General features: G+C 37.0%; 1 protein-coding gene across 1 annotated transcript in view; it reads left to right on the forward strand.

Moving 5' to 3' along the window:
* The first annotated feature begins 886 nt into the window (after nucleotides 1-886).
* Nucleotides 887-23,617, forward strand: part of LOC118833852 (cytochrome P450 3A8-like) — a 73,459-nt gene continuing 50,728 nt past the window's right edge. Inside the window, exons 1-6 of the mRNA XM_036741269.1 lie at nucleotides 887-1,171; nucleotides 8,857-8,950; nucleotides 17,545-17,597; nucleotides 21,668-21,767; nucleotides 22,705-22,818; nucleotides 23,275-23,363. Of these exons, the coding sequence (XP_036597164.1) occupies nucleotides 1,095-1,171; nucleotides 8,857-8,950; nucleotides 17,545-17,597; nucleotides 21,668-21,767; nucleotides 22,705-22,818; nucleotides 23,275-23,363 (527 nt within the window). The 5' untranslated portion in view covers nucleotides 887-1,094. The remainder of the gene's footprint in view (nucleotides 1,172-8,856; nucleotides 8,951-17,544; nucleotides 17,598-21,667; nucleotides 21,768-22,704; nucleotides 22,819-23,274; nucleotides 23,364-23,617) is intronic.

Below are 23,617 nucleotides of genomic sequence, written 5' to 3' on the forward strand. Positions count from 1 at the left end.
TTGCATAAATAAAACCAATGTAGCTTAAATTTGAATAAAGAAACTAGGAAAACATGTTTGCAACAAATTTCTCTGACAAAGGTCTCATTTCTAACACATGAAGGAAAATTGGCTAAATTTATAAGAACAGAGCCATTTGTAAATTGACAAATGGTCATAGGATGTGAATAAGCAGTTTCCAAAGAAATAAATCCATGCTATAACTAGTCATATGAAAAATTCTCTAAGTCACTGATAATTAAGGAAATGCAAATTAAAACAACTTTGAGCTACCATTTGCACCCATCAGATAGGGGTGTGACCAGGGAGAATGACAAATACTGGAGTGATTCTGGAAAAACACGTATTTTAATGCGCTGTTGGTGGAACAGTGATCTGGTCTAACCATTCTCTCAAGCGATTTGGAAGTATGAACAAAAAGCTGTTTCAGTGAGTCGGGCAGACCGAAACAAATCAATAACTAACAACAAAAGGTTGGATGAGACTGATCTGTGGTTCAAACATCATAAAACTTTAACTGCAGTGTGATTTTTTCAATACTATTTCTCATAAGGATTAAAGATGTTTGTATTATTTTTGTTGTTGTTTGTCCTTCATTATTGAAGAGGACTATGGCATCAGGAAGTGATGCTATGACTTGAAAGTGCATGGGATTTAAGTGAGGGAGGGCTGTGCAAAGTTACCAGCCTAACTTTTTTTCTCTTGGAGCCATCTGGGTTAAATGACCAGAGGTTCATCAGGATGACAGGAGAGGGCCCTCAAAGATGTTTGTGTCATTATTTATTTAAAATGGTTAATTATTACATTCTAAATTTAACTGACCATCACGGGATACCAAGATTTTTTTTTCCTACAATAGGACAAACAAGATGAACTTTGGGACTCTGGCAATAAAGACTTGTAATAGGAACCATAAAACTTCCCAGCTGGATCATAATTTCATTTGTTGACCCTGTAACTCCAGCCTTGCTTTACAGTCTGTGTATTCTCAGAATTTGTCAGGAATTATAACAGCACTCGAGCGGAGGTATTAAGGACTAAGGCACAGAGAGAGAGGAGGAGAAGAGACAGAAAGAATAAGCCGACTAGAGAGCATGACAATGAACATCATCCCAAGCTTAAATGCTGGAACTTGGGCACTGCTTGTTCTCTTCCTGACTCTCCTTTATCTGTAAGTGACCTTTTTTTCCCTCCTACAATTTGGATTAGACGAAGCTCCTCTGTGATTGTCACAGGACATTTCACAATGACTGGTTTCAAGATTCTCCTACTCTTTGTATAATGTACATAAGGATATATTTGTTATTTATGATTTCTGTATTGGAAACTTTTGACATTTCTTTGTTTATATAAATGAATTGAGATAGTTTGCTAGAAAAAGTATCAAGGGAATGCTATAAACTCTTTGATCAAAGGCCATATTGTTTTTTCCCAAAAGTATAGACTTTGAGCCTATTCCTTTTGCATTGGACAAGTAGTTTAAAAGCAGAGAAAACTCCTTAAAGAAACCTGAGTTCAGGCCAATTGCCTGTTTTTCATATTTCCTTTCCAATTTTGTTCTCTATTTTATTTTTCAAAGTTTAAAAGGTATTTCCTGATGTCTAACAAAATTACAGCTTATTTGCTAGTCCTCATCCTGATGAAAATGCTATAGTCTTTTCCATCAGTTGGTTTAGAGGAATTCTGTATGACTTATTTCTGCATTCTGATTTTCAAAGGCTTTGTGGTGGGAGTATCCCCCAAAGTTGAGCATTCCTGTTAGGCTCTATACATCATGATTAAGTAATCACTGTCCTGGAAAGGCAGGGAACTAGAAAACTGGTAAATGTCATGGACACATGTCAGTGATGGAAGCTTCTCTGTACAAAAAATACCAGTTGATCAATTATGTCTAGTGTTACAATCCCCCAAGCTGATGAGACTTAAAGTTTGTACTAGCAGTAGAACAGGTAGAGTCCCAACTGCAGATGTTGTAGCCCCCTAAACTTCAGCACCTGCTCTCCTTATTTTTTAAGGCTTCTGGTGAGTTCAAAGTCGATAATTTAATTATGCTCTATTGGAGATAAACATTTTGTGCTTTGGTCTTTGTTTATTTCCTGGTATATTGGTTACTTAACCAGAAAATGAGACAGTTGTTACTTCTAAATGTTAGAGGAAAGTTAGTGGAAATTTGTAAATTTTCCTTTCATTTTTTTCCTGTAGACTCTGAATCATTTTAATTTATTTGGGTAGTAGAAGTTGATATTCACATGTTCCTTGTGTACTACGAGTTTCAGAACTCCCTGTAAGTGAATAGAGAGTACGTGTTAGTAATTATTCACATGGATATAAAAAATGACCAGTTTGAATGAATGAAGTTGTTATTGAGCAGGGAGATAGTTTAATATCATTATCCTAATATACAGGTTTCTTTCTTAGAGCTACCAGAAAATCCCAGAAGGTCATAAGGGAAATAGGAATATTAGATGCCATGGGAACCTTCTGCATTTATGCCAAAATTACAGTAGCACTTATGGCTTAGGAGGCACCCAGCAAACTAGAATGATAATGCACTCTGGAGTGAAAGGACCTACATTCAGATTCCTCTCTTGATGCTCACCTATGTGAGCTTGGCCAAGGATCTTAAATAGCGGAGCCTTAGTTCCTTCATTTATATAACAAGAAGACTTTGAAGATAGACTGGAAAGCCTCCTAATACTATAAATTTATGATTCTATCATTTTAAGTTCCATATTAGAAATCAGAACTGCCCATGTGTGCTGCTTTACGCCATTGCTGGCCGAGGGTAATAATGTAATACAGTGTTTATAGCAGCATAGGGTATGAAACCTAGGAAAGACCTTTATCTTCTACAACACCCTCACTTTCTCTCTCATTTGGCAGATGAGGAGCTTGCGGTTAAGAGAAGAGAAGTAGCCTGCCTAAGAATACAGCAGAAAAGGACACAAATATAATATAAAGTAATGCACTATGATATAGTATATCTATGGAACCTATTACTTTGAGGTTACAATCAGCAAACAGATGCTGCGCAAGAAAAGAAGGGAAACCATATCCTAGATAAGGAAATAATACAATATTAGATATACAGAAGATGAATTGTATAGCAAATAAATTCTTTTCAAAAGGTATTGGAAACTTTATTGTGAAGTTTAAACTTAATGAGTTGAGCCTTTAAAACAACTGTCATAAACTTACCACACACTGCAGCATATATTGAAGTAGAAGCAGCTGAAGTAACATATAAATAACAAGGAAGAAAATAATATAGTTTTTATTCAGGCTTTCTAGAAATTTTTACCGTATTTGAACCCACATACTTCCCAGCTGGATCATATACCCCTCGGTGTAAGGGTGTAACCATTCTGGTTTTATTTATTTTGCTATACCTCATTTCATAAAGTTAATTCCTCATTTTCTTTTGTGCATTAACTATAATTATTGTGGGAGACTCTATTATACTTGGTTATGATAATGTGCCATAATTAGTTCAGCCAGTTTTGAATATATGTCCCCTATTTGTGCTTTTCAAAATAAAGAACCAATGAATATATTTTTATGTGTATAGGTAATTTGGCCATTTTGTGTTTATTTCTGTGATACTGCCCTACTTAATTAAAAGGCATATTCAATTTTGTGACTCTTATAATGTGCTGGGACACTGCTTTCCAAAATATTTCTGAAGTCCCATCAGCAATGAGTTAGAGTACCTGATTCTTCATAACCCCACCAAAATTGAATAGAACCATTGTGGAGCTAATTACCAGGTGCTGCAATGTATTCTGGTTTAGGACAATGAATTCAAAGGCATTAGCAAATGGAAACATTTGGGGCACCTTACCATCTACCCTCCTGATTTGGACTCTGTTGCCAAACATCTTCCTTATCAATATCAAACACCTTTAGCAAGCTTGTCTTATTCAGTACAAAAGTCCTTGAGAACTTAAACTTGTGGGCCTCTCAAAGAATATTGGATAGGTACATCATGAGCTTGAGTATGTTGCAGTATATAATGAAGTAAGGAAGAAAGGAAGTTAGGAAGGAAAGATTGAGGAAGGAAGAAAAGTAGGAAGGAAGCATGGAAGTAAGAAAGAAAGACTTTTTCAGGCTTGTACTATATTCCAGGTACTGTGGCACATGGTTTAACAATAATCTCATTTGATCATTGCAACAATCCTGTAAGGTAGTTATTATTATCTTCATTTTGCTACTGAGGAAACTGAGGCAAACAGAGGTTAAGTAACTTGGTCATCATCACACATCTATTTAGTGTTGAAAGCTCTTATTTGAACCAAAGGTTTCCTCTTTCTAGGTCTAGTGTTCTATCCACCAGGCCACCTAGCTCTAAAGTAATGGTATAAGGATATCTTGAAAGAGGTATCTCACATCTTCCCTCACCTTACAACAATTGATGATTTTTTTATGCCTGGGTGAGTAAATCCTGTTTGTAATTAGCTGTGAACATGTTAGAGATTTTAAAGAGACAGCATCCAAGAGGAAGGGCTGAGAAAAATCATTGAATTTGATTTCACAATTAAGAGATTGTTGCTACCATTGGAGGAAGCAATTTCAGGTGAATAATGAGATTATAAGCCAAAATGCAAGTCAAGTAAGGCTAGCATAGAAAAGATCACAGATTCAGACCCTAGCCCAGGGCAGAGCTTGGAGAGGGAGTCTGAAGTAATCATCCAATCTGAAGTAGACCAAGGATATCCAAGCACTAAAGCAAAAAGAGAAGAGGAGTATACATACGTACATACATATGCACACACACATATGTGTGTATATATGAGTGTATGTATATTTATCTATCATCTATCTAAATATCTATCTCTATATCTGTCCATCTACCCTTGTAGAAAACCACAAATAAAATTAAAATGATATTATAAATTAAGTCTGACAGAGAAAAGAACTGGAAAAGAAATGAGAGACCTGGAGGGCACACTTGGAAAAAGAACTAACTGTTTGTCATGAAGGGTACCAAAATCTTATCCAAGTAACTACTTCTTTGAAAATTAGAATGGACCAACAGAAGTTAACAATTCTATGGGAGAAGAAGAAATATTAAAAGAAAGCCAAAAGATTGAAAAAAGATGCTATAAGGTCTCACATATAAAGAAATGACCCAGGTAATAGATCAAGGAAAGATCATTCAAAAATCAATGAAGTCCTGAAAGCCATGAACAGAAAAAAGAGCACAGGAATAATATTTTGGGAAAATAGGAAAGAAAATTTCTCAGATTTCATTGAACTCAAAGGCAAAGTAAAAATTGAAATAATTCACCAGATAAATCTGGAAAGAGATGACTAAATGAATTCACTAGATAGTTTTGGAAAGAGATGTCTAAATGAAAACGCCTAGGAATGTCAGAACCTGTATCCAAAGGGTCCAAATCAAAGCAAACTATTGCAAATGCTAAGAAAGAAATTAAGTAATGAGAAGCTACAGACAGGACCTTATAAAGTTTAGCAGCTTACAATAAAGAGGAATAGAGAGTGTAGTATATGGTGCTCCCCAAAGCAAATGACACACACTTAGAACCAAAAGTAACTAACCCATCAAAACTGAGTTTAATTATACTGGAGGAAAAAGCATTGATGAAGAGATAGAGAACTTCCATGCATTCTGGAAGAGAAGACCAGATTAAAGTAGAAACTTTAAACTATAAATTTATGAGTAAAGAGATATATGAGAAGGTGAGCAATTAGAAAAGACTAAAATATTTTAGGGATGAAATGTTTACATTCCAATTGGGTAAGACATAGAATGCAATATCTCATGACAAGTATAGTTCCAGATGAGGTCATAGAAGGGGCAAATGAGATTGTCACCTTGGAAGTGATTTTTTGTAAAGTTTTGACGATCTTAAAGGATAAAGGGAAGGGAGGAGGGAAAGAATATACTGGGGAAGAAAAGAGGAATAGTGGGGACATATCTCATAATTGGAGGTGAAAGCAGAAACCCATATAAAAGAGGAAGGACGGGGGAAGCATATGACTTAAACCTCACTTTGAACTGAATGCAAAGCAAAGTGAACAGAACAAGAAGAATAATTAATAATATAATATTTTTTAAATTATCAATTTTGAAAATCTTCAGAACTCCACTATCATGATTACCTATGATTAATGAGTCCAAAGGATTGATAATTTAGAATGTTGTCCATCTTTTGACAGAGGTGATGGAACAGCTATGTGGAGGGAGACACAAATTTATGGATACGGACAATGTGTGGATGTGTTTTTCATGACTGTTTATTTGTTATAGAGGTTTTGTTTTCCTTTTTCTTTTCTTAGTGTATATGTGTGTATATGTGTGTATGTGTGTATGTGCATGTGTGTGGGCATAAGTGAGTGTGTGTGTGTGAGCAAACAGAGAGAGAGAGAGAGAAGAAGAAGAAGAAGAAGTAGAAGAAGAAGAAGAAGAAGAAGAAGAAGAAGAAGAAGAAGAAGAAGGAGGAGGAGGAGGAGGAGAAGAAGAAAGAGAGGAGAAGGAGAAGGAAGAGGAGGAGGAGGAGGAGGAGGAGAAGGAGGAGGAGGAGGAGGAGAAGAAGGAGGAGGAGAAGAAGAAAAAGATGATGGCGGGAGAATGGGACAAAGCTTTTTAATATTAAATTATTTTTTTTAAGAAAATTGAAGCCACAACTTAGGAGGGTACTGAATGGTGATGGTTCTGGGACTAGAGTTCAAGGTAAACATGAAAAATAAGATTACAAAAATGAGATATGGAGAGGAAAGAAATTATAAGATGTTGTCAGATAAAGCAAGTTTAGAAATCTTGACCATGGAAATAGAATATTTGGGGTGATAGTGAGATCAAGGCTGTTATTATTGCTGTATGTGACTAATGGGAAATGAGTGAATAGGAATTGAGAATTGAGGTTAAGGAATAGGGAGGCCAAGGTGTTCTGAGGACTAACTGAATTTTTATGTCATCTGGCATAAGGGCAGGGTTAGATTGCAGAAGAAGAGTGAGCCGGGGTGTGAAGCGCTTGAGAAAAAATAAACAGCTGTAATCCTGTGTGTAACTACTTTCAAAACTAGATTGGTTAAGATATATCTGGGAAGAATGAAACTCAAAGGATGACAGGTTGCTAAGTAATGCCAGAGAAAGGGTCTGGGAAGGGTAATGAGGAGCAAGGGAGGAGTGTACTGAGTTGTCCACCAGGATTTTATACCTGGGGTCATGAGAATCCAGGAGATGAAAGGAAATGTGTTGATAATAGAATGCAGATGCAGAGGACAAAATGGAAGTGGTGGGCACAGCTGGATCGCTACCTGAGAGGAGTAGGACTATGACATGTAGAGAAAAGAGAATGGGAAATGGAGGCAAGGAAAATGGGTGGTTTTTGCTTAGTCATGTGGGAGCTCTCTAATCAAATGGAAGAGTAAATAGTAGGAGTACACTAGTCTTAGCAAACAGTTATACCTCTTTCTAGTGTCAAAGAAGGAGTGATCTTAGGAATGGTGTAAAGAGCTCTTCCTGTACATAAGGTCCTAACAGTAAGAGGTGTGGTATTTAAATCTTTGGTGTTGGGGTGGGTCATTGATTTGAGTGAAAGATATTGGAAACTGTGAATGTGGTATGTAAGATAACTCTAGCACATGGGATGGCTGCTAGTACAGTTTCACTCTTGATCTGTTCAGACAGGAAAGACAGCTTCAAAGGGGTTAATAATCTTACTTTATTCTAGTCTAGTCTCCTTATAAAGGTTGTTGATAATGAGTACAGCCTCCTACAGCATTCCTTACTCACCTTTAACTCAAGTGCCAGCTAGAAATGGGAGGGCAACTAACCCTACATCTCAATGGGGTCGATTGAGACAGGCATAATTTGTGCACACCCCTCAATTACCTCAAGCCTCAATGCGGCCCAGTTGAGGCAAACAGATCCCCCCAATACTTGATGGGGGCCAGTCATGGCACACACAGCATTCCAGCTTGTGCATTCAACTCCAAGGGTTCCCCAACTCAGTGACCAGTGCCCATCTGATTTACAGGGCAACAGACAAAGAAGGCAAATTGCTACCAATAGCCTCACAAGTTTATATCACCTTATCTATGCATCTCACTGCACAGTCACAGTGAATGTTTACAGTTTAAGCACAGATGTGTATATTATTTATCATTACATAATGCTACACAAGCATGCTTTGAACCATGTGCCTGGGAAGTACAGATTGTTATAGCCATGGATGCTGGGAAACTGAACTAAAAGAAAAAATAATAAAAATCTACTTTACACAGACTAAAATCCACTTATTTACACTAAAATCCACCTTACTTACATGGTGTCTGGTGTTCTGGTTCTAAAGATGAGTGGTCTGGTGTCTGAGGCACCAGAGCTGAATTGGTTCCCGGAGAGGAAAGTTTCATGTATGAGGCTCATGTCCTCATCTGTCTTGGTCATATGTAAGTTGCATTGACCATGGACTGAGTCCAGTCTAGCAACAGAGATTTGGTCCTAGTCACAGCCCAATAGAGTTCAGCTGTAGTAATGATGGAATGAGTTCAGGCAGAGGGGGAGTATATTCCAGAAGCAATAGTGATGGTGGTTTACTTCAAGATTTGCCAAACTTGAGTATACCTATTGTGTTTTCTCAGGCTTTACTGATTTGCAGGTAGGACTTCAAAGAATCTCAGCTTAGCCTTGTATTGTGTCAGGATGTTTGTGGAAGCTATGAAGTATCTTTGGAAGTGCCCCCTTGGTATCTGTGTCTGAGTGAACCTAGCCTTGCCTTAGAGTTGCCTTTACAGCTCCTCCCCTTCTGATTACTGACAAGTGGGCCGCATCATTTGTCTTTGGTCTTGGCTTTGGCTTTAATGTCTTTGTATTTTTCCTTTGCTTTACAGATATGGGACCTGGACACACAAGCTCTTTAAGGACCTGGGAATTCCAGGACCATCACCTCTTCCTTTCTTTGGCACTTTACTTTCTCATAACAAAGTGAGTTTCTTCTAACTCTGCTTTATTCTCCTTGTACAGTGGAAATAGCATTTGCTCTTGGCTCAGGAGACTTGGATACAAATGCCATCTCTGATGCTTATTTCGTATGTAGTGTTGGGTAAATCGATCACTCTTTGTAGGCCTCAGTTTCCTCATTTGTAAAATGAGAGGCTTGGATGTTCTGCTTCAGTTCTAGGATCTTTAATTCTTTTAATGTGTTAGATTTTATAAAGAAAAGTTAAAGAGGACGTGTCCTTCAGTGTTACAGGATAGAGTGTGTAGTAGTATTCAGGCCCTCTTTCCTTGTACAAAGACTTCATTAACAAGGCCTGGACACTGAATAGTTTACAGTGACTTCTGCCTGAGTGGTTATTAATATTCTCTGGCAGATTTAGCCATTGATTCAAAAGGTATTTCCTTTTGAGTCCTGTGCCCTCAGTGCTCTAGGGGATGATAATTAGACCTTTTTTAACTGACACAAGATTTCCCAGGTTAGGTAAATGGCTATTATCACCTGACTTTTCCCATAACTTTTAGCCTTAGAGAGCTTTCTCCAACATCAATTAATTACTTTTCCTAAGGTCACCCAACCAGCATATGTGAGAGGCAGAACTTGACTTTTTAGTTTTGAGGCCAGTTTAGAAAGATCTCTACGCCTTTCTACTGACTATGCAGGAGTATTTATCTCCAGATATTGATGCATAGATAGGAGAGACTTCATGTGAAGCTTTAGATTAGAAGATATGTGATGTACTGGCAAGAATTAGCGTACAAAGATGGCCATATGAAAACTGTATCTTACTGGAGCTCTCTCACAAGTTCTGTCAGATTCTGACAAAAAAAGTGAATTTGAGCAGATTTGAGGGAGTTAGGAACTGTGAGCAGTATGAGTGGGGCAAATTTCCCAGCCAGGAGAGTCTGAAAGGCTGAAGAAACGAATCTGTGGGCTAGGAGAGCACTCAGCATGCAGAGCTGCTCCAGACAGCACCAAAGCAGAAGCAGTCGGCTGGGAAACCCACGTGGGAGACAGGCTGGGAGAAAGCCGGGTGCCTGAAACCAGCGGGGTTCCCCAGGCCTCCCAACACAGGACGGCAGTCTGTGGAAGTGAGGAGAGGCAGTGCAAAGGCACTGGCTGTGAGACACCAACTCCTCAGGCTTACAGCCCAAAGGTGTGAAACAGGGTTTCTTGAACTTCTGGGAGACATAATGGTCAGGTAAAAGGCTCTAATCCCTCCCCTACCCAATCAGAGAATTCCTCACAAAAAAAAAACAAAAACAAAAACAAAAAAATGCTGGAATAGAGGAGACAGAAGTGGGGCTTCAGTGGCCGAGTAGTGGGAGTACTCAAGTTCCAGAGGGGCAGAGCCAACAGGGGTCAACACCAGGAGCCCAGACTTGCTCTTCCTACCCCAGGGGAAGTGCCAGACACCCAGCTCAAGCAACAAAGAGCTGAGACCATTGCTGAAGAGCAACAGTGCTGGAGAGCAACCCCAGGGGAAGAGGAGATTTGGGGCAGCCAGATCCCTTCCCCCACACCTCAGGAAACTGAAGGCTATAATTCAGAAAGCCAACAACTAGACTCACAATCCCCAGAATAAGAAAGCTGGGACAGAGAGCCCTGAACCCCAAAAGCAGAAATTTATTGTAAAGCCAGGAAAAAGGCTAACCAATATGAAGAACACACAAAAAAAAAAACTGAGGACAGTTGATTCCTTTTATGGAGACAGGCATGATCAAAATACCAATTTGGAAGAGGATAACAATGACACTATATGCACTTCTGATACCTCAAAAGATAGTGTGAACTGGTCTCAAGCCCGAAAAGTATTACTGGAAGAGCTAAAGGAGGATTTTAAAAACCAAATTAGGGAGGTAAAAGAAAAAATGGAAAAAAATGGAAAAAATGGAAAAAAAGAATCCACTGATGAAATCAAGTCCCTAAAGAATAAGATTGGTGAAATGGCTATGGAGATTCAGAATCCAAATAGAGAAAATGACACCCTGAGAGGTAAAATCAACCAATTGGAAAAGGAGACTCAAAAGCAAAATGAAGACAGTAACTCATTAAAAAATAGAGTTGAGCAAGTGGAAGCTAATGACTCTATGAGGCATCAAGAAGTAGTAAAACAAAATGTAAAGAATGAAAAAATAGAAAAAAAAATGTGAAGTATATGATTGGGAAAACAACTGACCTGGAAAATAGATCCAGGAGAGACAATTTAAGAGTTATTGGTCTACTGGAAATCCACAATGAAAAATAGAGCCTTGACAGTATCTTCAAAGAAATTATCAAAGATAACTGCCCAGAGGTCCTAGAACCAGAAGGCAAAATAGTCATTGAAAGAATTCACTGATCACCCCCTGAAAGAGATCACAAACTGAAAACTCCAAGAAATATTATAGCAAAATTTCAGAATTACAAAAACAAGGAGAAAATACTGCAAGCAACCAAAAGGAAACAATTCAAATATTGTGGAGCTATAGTCAGGATCACGCAGGATCTTTCAGCTTCTACATTAAACTACAAGAGACACTGGAATATGATATTCCGAAAGGCAAAGGAGCTCGAACTACAACCAAGGATCAACTACCCAGCAAAACTAAGCATAATTTTTCAGGCAAGGAGATGGACATTCAATGAAATAAGGGAATTCCAGACCTTCCTGATGAAAAGGCCAGAACTCAATGAAAAATTTGATTTCCAAATACAAAACTCAAGAGAGACATAAAAAGGTAAACAGGAGGAAAACCCCCACAAACCTTATTAATCAATAAGGCCAAATTATTTGCATCTTTATATAGGATTATATTGTCTTATGTATGTTTTATATGTATACATATATATTTCAATCTTGAGAAGAGTACAGCTATTATGACAATTGAAAGGGATACACATAGACTGTGAATGTCTGTATAAAATAACTGATACAAGGATAAAAAACATAATTAAGAGATGTAAAGGGAAGGTTTTGAGAGAAGAGGTAAGGAGGTAGTAGAAAAGGGTAAATTACACCAAATGAAAAGGCACAAAAACATATTTTAGTAGAGGGAAAGAAGGGAGGGAGAAGAGCAGTATTTGATCTTTACTGTCATCTGATCTGGTTCAAGAAGGGAATAACATACCCTGATAAGTATAGAAACCTAACTTGCCCTAAAGGAAGTAGGAGGGGAAAGGGGGAAAAAAGGGAGGGGGGTGGTCAGAAGGGAGGGGAGAAGTAGCAAGTGGGAAATGGTAAGATAAGGGAGGGGAATAAAGAGGGAGGGTAAACTGAGGAAGGCAGCAGTCAAAAGCAAAACTTTGTTGAGGAGTGGAAGGGGAAAAGGAGAAATAAAAGCATAAACAGGGGAGAAATAGGATGGAGAAAAAGATACAGGTAGAAATCATAACTGTGAATGTGAATAGGATGAACTCTCCAGTAAAAGATAAGCAGATAGCAGAATGGATTAAAAACGATAATCCTACAACATGCTATTTACAAGAAACACATTTGAAACAGGGGGATACACATAGGGTAAAGGTAAAAGGCTGGAGTAAAATATATTGCACCTCAGCTAAAGTAAAAAAAACAGGTGTAGCAATTCTAATCTCAGACAAAGCAAAAGTAAAGATAGATTTAATTAAAAGCGATAAGGAAGGACACTACAGCCTGCTAAAAGCCATCATAAACAATGAAGCAATATCATTGTTTAACATTTATGCACCAAGTGGTATGGCATGCAAATTCTTAGAGGAGAGGTTAAGGGAGTTACAGGAGGAAATAGATAGCAAAACTATAATATTGGGAGACCTCAACCTTTCCCTTTCTGAACTTGATAAATCTAACCTCAAAATAAATAAGAAAGGAGTTAAGGAAGTGAACAGAATTTTAGAAAAGGAAGATATGATAGACCTCTGGAGAAAACTAAATGGGGATATAAAGGAATATACTTTCTTCTCAGAGGTACATGACACATACTCAAAAATTGACCTTGCACTAGGGCATAAAAACCTCACAATGCAGTGCAGAAAGGCAGAAGTAGTCAAAGCATACTTTTCAGATCAGAACGCAATAAAAAAAAAATTTGTAACAAAGAACCATGGAAAAATAAGCTAAAGATTAAGGAAACTAAATAATCTAATTCTAAAGAATGAGTGGGCCAAGGAACAAATCAGAGAATCAAATAATAACATCATTCAAGAGAATGACAATAATGAAACAACACACCAAAACTTATGGGATGCAGCAAAAGCAGTTCTTAAGGGAAGTTTTATATCTCTAAATGCTTACACGAATAAAATAGGGAAAAAGGAGATCAATGATTTGGGCATACAATTGATAAAGATAGAAAAAGAACAAATTGAAAATCCCCAATCAAATACCAAATTAGAAATAATGAAATCAAAGGAGAGATTTATAAAATTGAAACCAAAAAAACTATTGAATTAATAAATAAAACAAAGAACTGGTTTTATGAAAAAAACAATAAAATTGATAAACTTATGGTTAATTTCATTAAAACAAAGAAAGAAGAAAATCAAATTACCAGTATGAATAATGGAAAGGGTGAGTTCACCTCTAACGAAGAGGAAATCAAAACAATCATCAGGAATTATTTTCCCCAATTGTATGCCCGTGAATTTGATAACGTTAGAGATATGGATGAATATCTACAAAAACATAAATTGCCCAGGTTAACAGGAAAGGAAGTAAAATTTCGAAATAACCCCATCTCACAAAAAGAAATTGAGCAAGCCAGCAATGAACTCCCTAGGAAAAAATCTCCAGGGCCAGATGGTTTTGCATGTGAATTCTATCAAACATTTAAAGAACAATTAATTTCTATACTTTGTAGACTATTTTGGAAAATAGGTGAAGGAGTCCTACCAAATTCTTTTTATGAAACCAATATGGTACTAATACCAAAACCAGGTACAGTTAAAACAGAGAAAGAAAATTATAGACAAATTTCCCTAATGAATATTGATGAAAAAATTTTGAATAAAATATTAGCAAAAAGACTGCAGCAACCTATCACCAGAATAATACACTATGACCAGGTAGGATTTATTTAAGGAATGCAAGGCTGGTTCAATATTAGGAAAATGATTTGCATAATTGACCATATCAACAACAAAACTAGCAGAAACCATATGATCATCTCAATAGATACAGAAAAAGCCTTTGACAAAATGCAACACCCATTCCTATTAAAAACACTAGAAAGCATAGGAATGAATACAGTCTTCCTTAAAATTATAAATAACATCTACTTAAAACCATCAACAAGCATTATTTGTAATGGGGATAAGCTATATGTATTCCCAATAAGATCAGGGGTGAAACAAGGATGTCCATTATCACTCCTACTATTCAATTTGGCACTAGAAACGTTAGCTGGAGCAATAAGAGAAGAAAAAGGAACCGAAGGAATTAGAATAAGCAAAAAAGAAGCTAAATTATCACTTTTTGCAGATGATATGATGATTTACTTAGAGAATCCTAGAGAATCAAGTAAAAAACTGCTTGAAATATTAAACAACTTTAGCAAAGTTGCAGGATAGAAAATAAACCCACATAAATCCTCAGCATTCCTATACATTACTAACAAAGCCCAACAGCAAGAGATAGAAAGAGAAATTCCATTCAAAGTTACTGTAGACACTATAAAATATTTGGGAGTCTATCTGTCAAGACAAACCCAGGGACTAAATGAACATAATTATGAGACACTTTCCACGTGAATAAAGTCAGATCTAAATAAATGGAAAAATATCAGTTGCTCATGGTTAGGTCAAGCTAATATAATAAAAATGACAATTTTACCTAAATTAATCTATCTATTCAGTGCCATGCCAATTGAACTACCAAAAAATTATTTTATAGAGCTGGATAAAATAATAACAAAATTCATCTGGAAGAACAAGAGGTCTAGAATATCTAGGGTATTAATGAAAAGAAATGCTATAGAAGGTGGCCTAGCCATACCAGATATTAAACTGTACTATAGAGCAGCAGTCATCAAAACTACCCAGTACTGGCTAAGAAACAGAGCTGTGGATCAGTGGAATAGGATAGGTACACAAGATAGAGAAGACAATGACTGTAGCAATCTATTCTTTGGTAAACCCAAAGAGGCCAGCTTCTGGGCTAAGAATTCCCTATTTCACAAAAACTGCTGGGAAAATTGGAAAATGCTGGGCAGAAAGTGGGCATAGACCAATATCTTACACCATATATCAAAATAAAGTCAAAATGGGTTCATGATTTAGAAGTAAAGGCTGAAACTATAAGCAATTTGGGAGAGCAAAGAATAGTTTACCTATCAGATTTATGGAAAAGAAAAGAATTCATGACGTAACAAGAGATGGAGAGCATTAAAAAATGAAAAATGGATAATTTTGATTACGTTAAATTGAAAAGTTTTTGTACAAAAAAGCGAATGCAACAAAAATTAGGAGGGAGGCAGAAAATTGGGAGAAAATCTTTACAACTAGTGTCACTGATAAAGGCCTCATTTCTAAAATATACAGGGAACTGAACCAAATATATAGGAATACAAGTCATTCCCCAATTGAGAAGTGGTCAAAGGATATGAACAGGCAGTTTTCAGAGGAAGAAATTAAAGATATATATATATAGGCATATGAAAAAATGCTCTAAATCACTACTTATTAGAGAAATGCAAATCAAAACAACTCTTAGATACCATATCTCTCCTGTCAGCTTGGCTAAAATAACAAAACAGGAAAATGATAAATGCTGGAGAGGATGTGGGAAAATTGGAACATTGTTGCATTGCTGGTGGAGTTGTGAACTGATGTGGCCATTTTGGAGAGCAATTTGGAACTATGCCCAAAGGGCTACAAAAATGTTCATACCCTTTGATCCAGCAATACCACATCTAGGGTTGTCTCCCAAAGAGATTATACAAGTGGGAAAAGGACCCATATGTACAAAAATATTTATAGCAGCTCTTTTTGTGATAGCTAAGAATTGGAAATCAAAGGGATGCCCATCAATTGGGGAATGGCTGAACAAGCTGTGGTGTATGAAGGTAATGGAATACTATTGTGCCATAAGAAATGGGGATGACATGGACTTCGTAACAACCTGGAAAAACCTACACGACATAATGCTGAGTGAGCGGAGCAGAGCCAGGAGAACATTATACACAACCACAGATATATGGATTCTGTGATGACTAACCCTAACAGACTTTGCTTTTCTCAGCAACACAATGTGCAAAGACACCTCCAAAGGACACACGATGGAGAATGCTATCTACATCCAGAGAAAGAACTATGAAGTATGAATGCAGATTGAGGCACACTTCATGCTCACCTCTTTCTCTCCCCCCTTTTGTTTTCTCTTCTTTGTATTTGTTTTTGGGTTGTGTTTTTTTTTGGTTCTGTTTCTTCTTTCTCATGATTCATTCCATTGGTCATAATTCTTCTCCACAACCTGACTAGTGTGTAAATTAATTCAATGCAAAATTATACATGGAAGTTTTATGGGATTCCATGCTATCTTGGGGAGGGAGGCTGGGAGGGAGGGAAGAAAATCTGGAACTCAAAATTATGTAGAACCGTGTGTTGCAAACTACAAATAAAAGAAAAAATAAAAAGGAAAAAAAGAATTAGTGTACAAAGACCCGGATTGATGGGCCAGTGGCTGAGATAAGGCAACCATTCAACTTTTTTATCCTTCAGTTTACTCATTACCTCATGTTTTGAGAATCAAACGAGACACATTGGCTCGTGAAATTCATGTGAAATAACTTTAGAAGGTGTAAGATACTGTCAAGTGTAAAAGGGATCTGTTAAAGGATTTCATCATCATAATTATGTTAAAAACAATCGTTTAAAAACATCTATTAATCATTTACTTTGAATGATACTCTGTGAAAGACATTAAATCGATGATACTTAACATGGGAAATGCGAATTTTTTTTATAATTAATTTTTGAAAAAATTGTTTTCTTTTGTAATGCTATGTGTTTTATGCATTTTAAAACATCGTTTTGAGAAGGGGTCAACACACCACCAAAAAGGTCTATGACACTTAAATTATAAAAACCCTTGCACTAGTGGAAATACAAAAACAAAAAAGTCAATGGTAGGTGACCCCATGAAGCCTATTATTCAGTACAGAGAATAAGTTATATTAAGATAATTGTAACTTAAAGGAGAATATAGTAAGGGTATAAGTGAATACAGTATATCAATCCCTTTTATGAAGTGCCTACATTGTTCTAGAGGCACAGAGTCACAAATACTGTGAATAATAGAACAATGCCTATTTTAAATAATATTTCACAGCAGAGGAAAAAGATATTAGAGTTAAAATCAAGAGAGGCAGGGTCCTGGACAAATCTCTTTCTGCCAGGGAGATCAGGAAAGACTTCATGGAAGTGACCACATTTGAGCTGGGTCAGATGTCAATGAATAAAAATGGGGATGGGCAACAAACAACTTCCAGGCAAAGTGAGTATCACAACAACAATAGCAAAAAATACAATTATTGTATATTTAACTTCCTAACATAAGGCATTTTTAACATTTTTCTTTTTTAAGAAATCATGCCAATATCTGCTTTTAAAATGCTTTTTGCAGGGTTTTACAAATTTTGACCTGACTTGTTTTAAAAAATATGGGAGAATCTGGGGGTGAGTATTCTGACTATCTTTCCATTATACTTAAACATTTCAATAGTGAGTCCCTAATAGCTTCCCGTGTATCCTAAATACTTTTGTGAAGGTAGAGGCATTGGAGACCTGTTTAATGTCACAGAATTCTAGTTCAGGCCCATAGAATCATAACAGATGCACCTAGTATGATATTATCCTGGGTCATAGATTCTGTACATATCCCCTTGTTTTTAGTTCAGTGTCATGATAATGTGAATGTTGCAGAAATAAGGAAATATTGTATGAAGTGCCTACTGAGGGGGCCTACAAAGGCCTGCTGAGCAATGCAGATACAAAGAGAGAACTGAAAGAGTTCCTGCCCTGAAGGAGCTTCCATTCCTGTTGCACAATTCAACATGTTAAAAGAATAGTAATGAAAAAAGATGATCAGAGGAGTAATACCATATAGCTCAATGAGGGCAACCACCATTTCTTTGAGAATTAATTTTACTTCAAAAATGTATTCTTCCACTCTATTTAATTCACTGATTAGACTCTTATTAATTACATACTTAATAAGTATCACTCAGTGAGGAGGAGGAGTTAAAGAATAGTGTCATTTTTAGAAATGTTAGAAATTTTCTTTGATACATGATTATATATGTACTAATCTCATTTTAATTTCCATGAGTAAGCAATGATAAATTGGTTAACATTAGTGTAGCATCTGATACTCTATCAATCTGGACCCTTCTATTAGTTACCCCAGATACTAGAGATTTGGGAAGATGGCCAGAATCCTCTCCAAATCTTATCTCTTAAGCACTAACACAAATGATTTACTTTTCCTTGTCACCATAGTACAAATGGTATGTAACAGTTAATATAACTAAATAGTAATGAAAATAAATTAACAACAGAACATGGCCTCTACAATCTTTGGGTTCACTCTCTCATTAACATGCTAAAATTCAATGATAAGAAGAGGTCTCCATTGGAATTATGACTGGACAACCGCACGTTGGCACACAGATGGATAGAGCACATGTTTGAAAGGATAAGTATATAGGGAACAGATGAGAACATACATACACAAATATGTATACATACATGTTCATACATACACATAACACATATGTGCGTATACACACATGCATATACATAGATAGATAGATAGATAGGTATATAGACACATCATATCAACAAAGCTGTGTAGCTGCCCATGTCCTTTGCTGATGTGATTGCGCTACTCCATTAGACTTATTCCCTGCTAGTCATATTCCACCAGGTGGTTCCTTCTTGTGTTACATCTTACTTGTTTTGGAAGACCAAGATTCTAAATTCTATCTTAAACTCTCAAGAGGGTAATCTATTGAGTGGTTCTTTGAAAGCATGCCATGTTAGCACACTTCTTGTATTGTCTTCATAATCACGGGCTTCCATTCTCATTACTTTTCATCCAAATACCCACAATATTTCATCCTGAATACTTTTCCTTATTCTAATCACTCCAATTATTTCTGAATCCCAGTCCAGTTGAATTTTCCATCACTTACTGCTTCTGTCCTTCAGGGAACCGCTCTCTTATCATCTACTATGTTTCCTACACATCTATAAACTTTTCTAACAGCTTGAATTCTAATTGCTTTCTTTAATAGAAATCTGACCATCTCTTGAAGATACCATATCCCTTAAAATGCTTTCTCTTCTGTATTCTACTCCCTTCACCCAATACTCACAGTTAGAAAATGGAGAAGGCATATTCCTTAATCATCACTGTTGTTTCAAGGTCATTCTTTTTTACTATCCTCTAATTACTTGCCCATTTGTTATCTGCTCATCTCCAAGTAACTTTTCCAATGTTTCCAATGACTTTGGTGCTGGGTTCACCATCTTCTCATTTATTCACCCCCTGCTCTTGGCTACAACAGAATATTTCAGTTGATAGCCTGACCAGGCAAGTCCTCAACATCTACAGTTCCAAAGAGTTCCTTTCCCACCTCCAGTCAGCATGTTCATACCTTTGAACAAATAATCTCACCAATACCAAAATCTTAATTTAAAATTTGACAATTTAACCACCAATTTATCTCCTTTTACCTGATGTACTCACTCCCATTAAACCTAGCAGTCCTCTTATTGTGCATAGTGGTCCTTTACCACTCATTTTCCTGTTCTGCTTGTTCTCTTTGAGTTTCATTTGACCCATTTTTTGCTACTTTAATGCTTTATTATCTACTCTTTTAGAATCCTTCAAACTCTTCTTCCACCAATCCCGATTTCCATATCCTGATTCTAGGTTGAATCCCAATAACATATTTCTCCATTTCTACAATAGGTCGAAAGATCATTCATAGAGAAATTGGGTCAGTTTTACCCAATTCAAATTCATGGTACATAACTCTAGATGGGAATCTGAGTGGCATAGTACATAGAGTGTCATGCCTGGAATCAGGAAGATCTGAGTTCAAATCTACCTCAGACATTTACTAGCAGTATGACCCTGAGCAACTCACTTAACCCTGTTTGCTTTAGTTTCCTCATCTGTACGATGAACTGGAGAAGGAAATGGCAAACAACATATTTGCCAAAAAAACCCTAATGAGGTCACAAATATTTGCACATGACTGAAATGACCAAAGAACAATAGCAATATTGTATTATATTTTTATTTATTTTGTTCAACATTTTCCAATTTCATTTTAATCTGGTAGCCAAGAGTTTTAAAACTGCTTGTAGATCATTTATAAGTTTGAAAGTTCTTATCTGTATTGTTGTCTATTTTTATAATTTTGAGGGTTACATTCAATTCCTTTTCCCCCCTCTTACTGCAGATTCCTTCGGCTTCCTAGAATTTTCAATTCCATCTCTGCAACATCTCTGAAATCCCTTTTATAATCCTACTGCTACCACTACACATACTAGTACAAGTTGTTGTTACCACTCATATAGAATATGGTTGTGACCTCCTGCCAGGATTTTTCCTACCTCCACTCTCCCTTCTACTTGGTCCATTTAAAGATTATTTATTTTTAAAAACTGCTTATTTCTTTTCAACTTTCATTTTAAAAAAATTTGAGTTTGGAATACTTTCCTTTTTTCCAGTCCCTCCCTGGCCCATTGAGAAAGAAAATCATATGATATAAATTATATATGTGAAGCCAGGCAAAACATATTTCCATATTATTGTTTTCCAAAAATCCCACAAGAAAAATAAAGGGAAAAACAATATTGTTCATCAGTTGTCCCTTGGGGCATGAATGGCATTTTTTCATCATGAGTGGGTCCTCTGGAATTTTCTTGAGTCATTTCATCCATCCTTAATATAATTACAAGAGTAATTATTATTGTGTGTGTTAACATTCACATATACACACCAAAGTTCTCCCTGGCTCCCTATTGCCTGCTAAGTAAAATTCAAAAACTACTGACTGATGTTCAAGACTCTTCCTAGCATGGTACCACCTCATCTTCCCAGGCTTGTTCCCTATCAGTCCCCTCTATACACTTTGTTTTCTAGCCAAACTGGATGACTCTGGTCCTGAAACACACTTGCCACTCTCATGCCATCATGATTGCTCAGGCTGTTTGCTGTTATTGAAATGCCTTCCTTCCTTCCTCTTCCTACTGAGTGCCTGATCATTTTTAAAATGCAATTCAAATGTCATCTCTTCAATGAAACTATTCCCCTTTCCCAGCATATGACTCAACAAGAACAAGAACAACAGTAAAATCTACTCTGAGAGTTTCCAATTACACTACATTTGTTCTTTTATTTGATCCACATAAGAACCCTCTAAGGTTTATGCTATTTTCCCCTCATTTTATCAGTGAAGAAACTGAGTGTGAAAGAGGTTACTGACTTCCATGAGGTCACAGAGCTAGGAAGTGTCTGAGACAGGATTCTAACTTAAGCATGCACGAAGTATTTCATAAATATTCTCTCATGAGTTTTATTTTTGATTTGTGGTTCTCTTCCACATCTTAAATTAGGGCAACATGAGGCCGCACTGAGTTACTGGCCATTAGTTTATAGCTTCTGTGTGCAACCTCTGTTTCCAACAATGTAATTTTATGACCGATGCAATTTTTTCCACTTGGGCACATAGGTTTTTTGATGGCAGACAACCTGTATTGGCCATCACGGACCCAGAGATTATCAAATCAGTGATGGTAAAAGAGTGCTATTCTGTCTTCACCAATCGTCGGGTAAGTGACAGTGGAAGAGTAATGGGGAAAGCATGCTAAACATATTAAGGGTCACCCAATTTTTAAGCCATCTGTAAACAGTAGCTTCACTCTTGACATTCTTGCAGAAGACAGGGGCAAGACAGCCTGACTAAGGACAATGAAGCTTAAGCTACAGACAGAAGGCAGCTTTTGCTGGGTGATTTGAAGCCCCATCAATATAGCTTGGCCCCATAAACTTGGGAGTGGCAATGTCTCCCCACCAACTAGAATTGCTTATAATGAAGCCCATAGGGCCATTATTAAAGAGAAAGATCACTGAGGCCTGCTTTCTTCATCTCCTCAGGCAATTAACTGTTGACCTACTGCTTCCAATACACAGATGGGCATAGCCCTGGATGTACCCCCAAGCCTCCTTTCCTGCCTTTAGCCAGGTGTTTCCAATCATGATCCTGGGGAAAATTCCTGTGGAGGAAGTACTGGCTGTCCCCATCAATGGTCAAGCAATTATCCCACATATGACAGGCCCAGATAACTGAAGCAATTGATGGCATGAGGAGGAGATAGGAAGTGATGTGTGCCACGTCAAATTATCACCACCACCAATATGTTCAACACCACTTCACCTCCGATATTGTGGGAGACAGGCTAGGACATGGCACTCAGGACCCCTGAGAATTACAATGCTTTTAACCTAGTATACCCAGCCAACATTCTGGGAAGCAACCTCTGTAGTGATGCAGCCTGGAACTGCTTCTTTAGGTTCAATTGTCACAACTTTTAAGTATCCAGAAAAGTAAATTCTCAGCACCAAAGTGCATGGGATGTAAAGAGTCAGAAAACAAACTATAGATATTTAGAAAGAATTAATTTTTATACTGGAAAATGCAATACACCTCTAGCTCTGGTTCCACAACTGAATAAAAGAATGGTCTTTACTTTTACTGTTTTCTCCTAGGGAGGTCTTCCAGCAAAGACTTTGTGGAGTGCTATCACATTCGTTCAAGATGATCAATGGAAGAGGATTAGAACAATACTGTCTCCAACATTTACAAGTGGAAAACTCAAGGAGGTAAAGAATTGGACGTTGGTCAGATTCTAGAAAACTGAGTCTAGGGGAGAGTAAACAAAATAAGTTCCAACAATTTTCTCTAGTAAAAGCCTAATGAATAGGCCTGCAAGTTTCAACTTCCTCTAAGGGAACATTTTGTTTCCTATCTTTTGCGGTAATGTAGAGAGCATAGTGTCTGGAGTTAGAGAGTCCAATCTCACCTCTGATGCATATTACCTGAGTGACCATTAGCAAGATACTTAACCATTCTGGCTGCAGAATGTTAGTTCTTAGTTAAAATGTGGTAGTTTGACTAGATGGCCTAGAAGGCCTCTACTTACTATAGATATATGCTTCTTTACATTCTAAAATGAGAAATGAATTCATGAAAAACAATTGTGCTTCTTCTCACGTTGGAAATCTGGTTTGTTTTGGAATTGGGTTTTCCACATATAAGTATTGTCATTTGGCCTTTAGATGTTTCCCATCATTAACCAATATGGAGATGTGTTAGTGAAGAACATGCGGAAGGAAGCAGAGAAAAACAAGCCTGTGACTCTGAAAGAGTAAGTATGGGGCGACAGCTGTAGGAATCTAAGGAGCAACAGGACCCTGCTTGCCGAAGTCTCTCTCCTGCCATCTTTCCTCAGAAACTGAAGCCCCACTTTTAGAATTATTTTCTTGAATTTTTAACTAACAAAGCAAGTGTAAAGACAACATGGTGAGATCTTTCCTTCTGAGGCTAAGCACTTTGAGAAAGTTATTGACATTTGGAATCTACTTTTGCTCCTTTTTTCTTTATCTTTTCATATTCTGAACT

The sequence above is a fragment of the Trichosurus vulpecula genome, chromosome 1, assembly GCF_011100635.1.
Source record: "Trichosurus vulpecula isolate mTriVul1 chromosome 1, mTriVul1.pri, whole genome shotgun sequence".
Lineage (NCBI taxonomy): Eukaryota > Metazoa > Chordata > Mammalia > Diprotodontia > Phalangeridae > Trichosurus > Trichosurus vulpecula.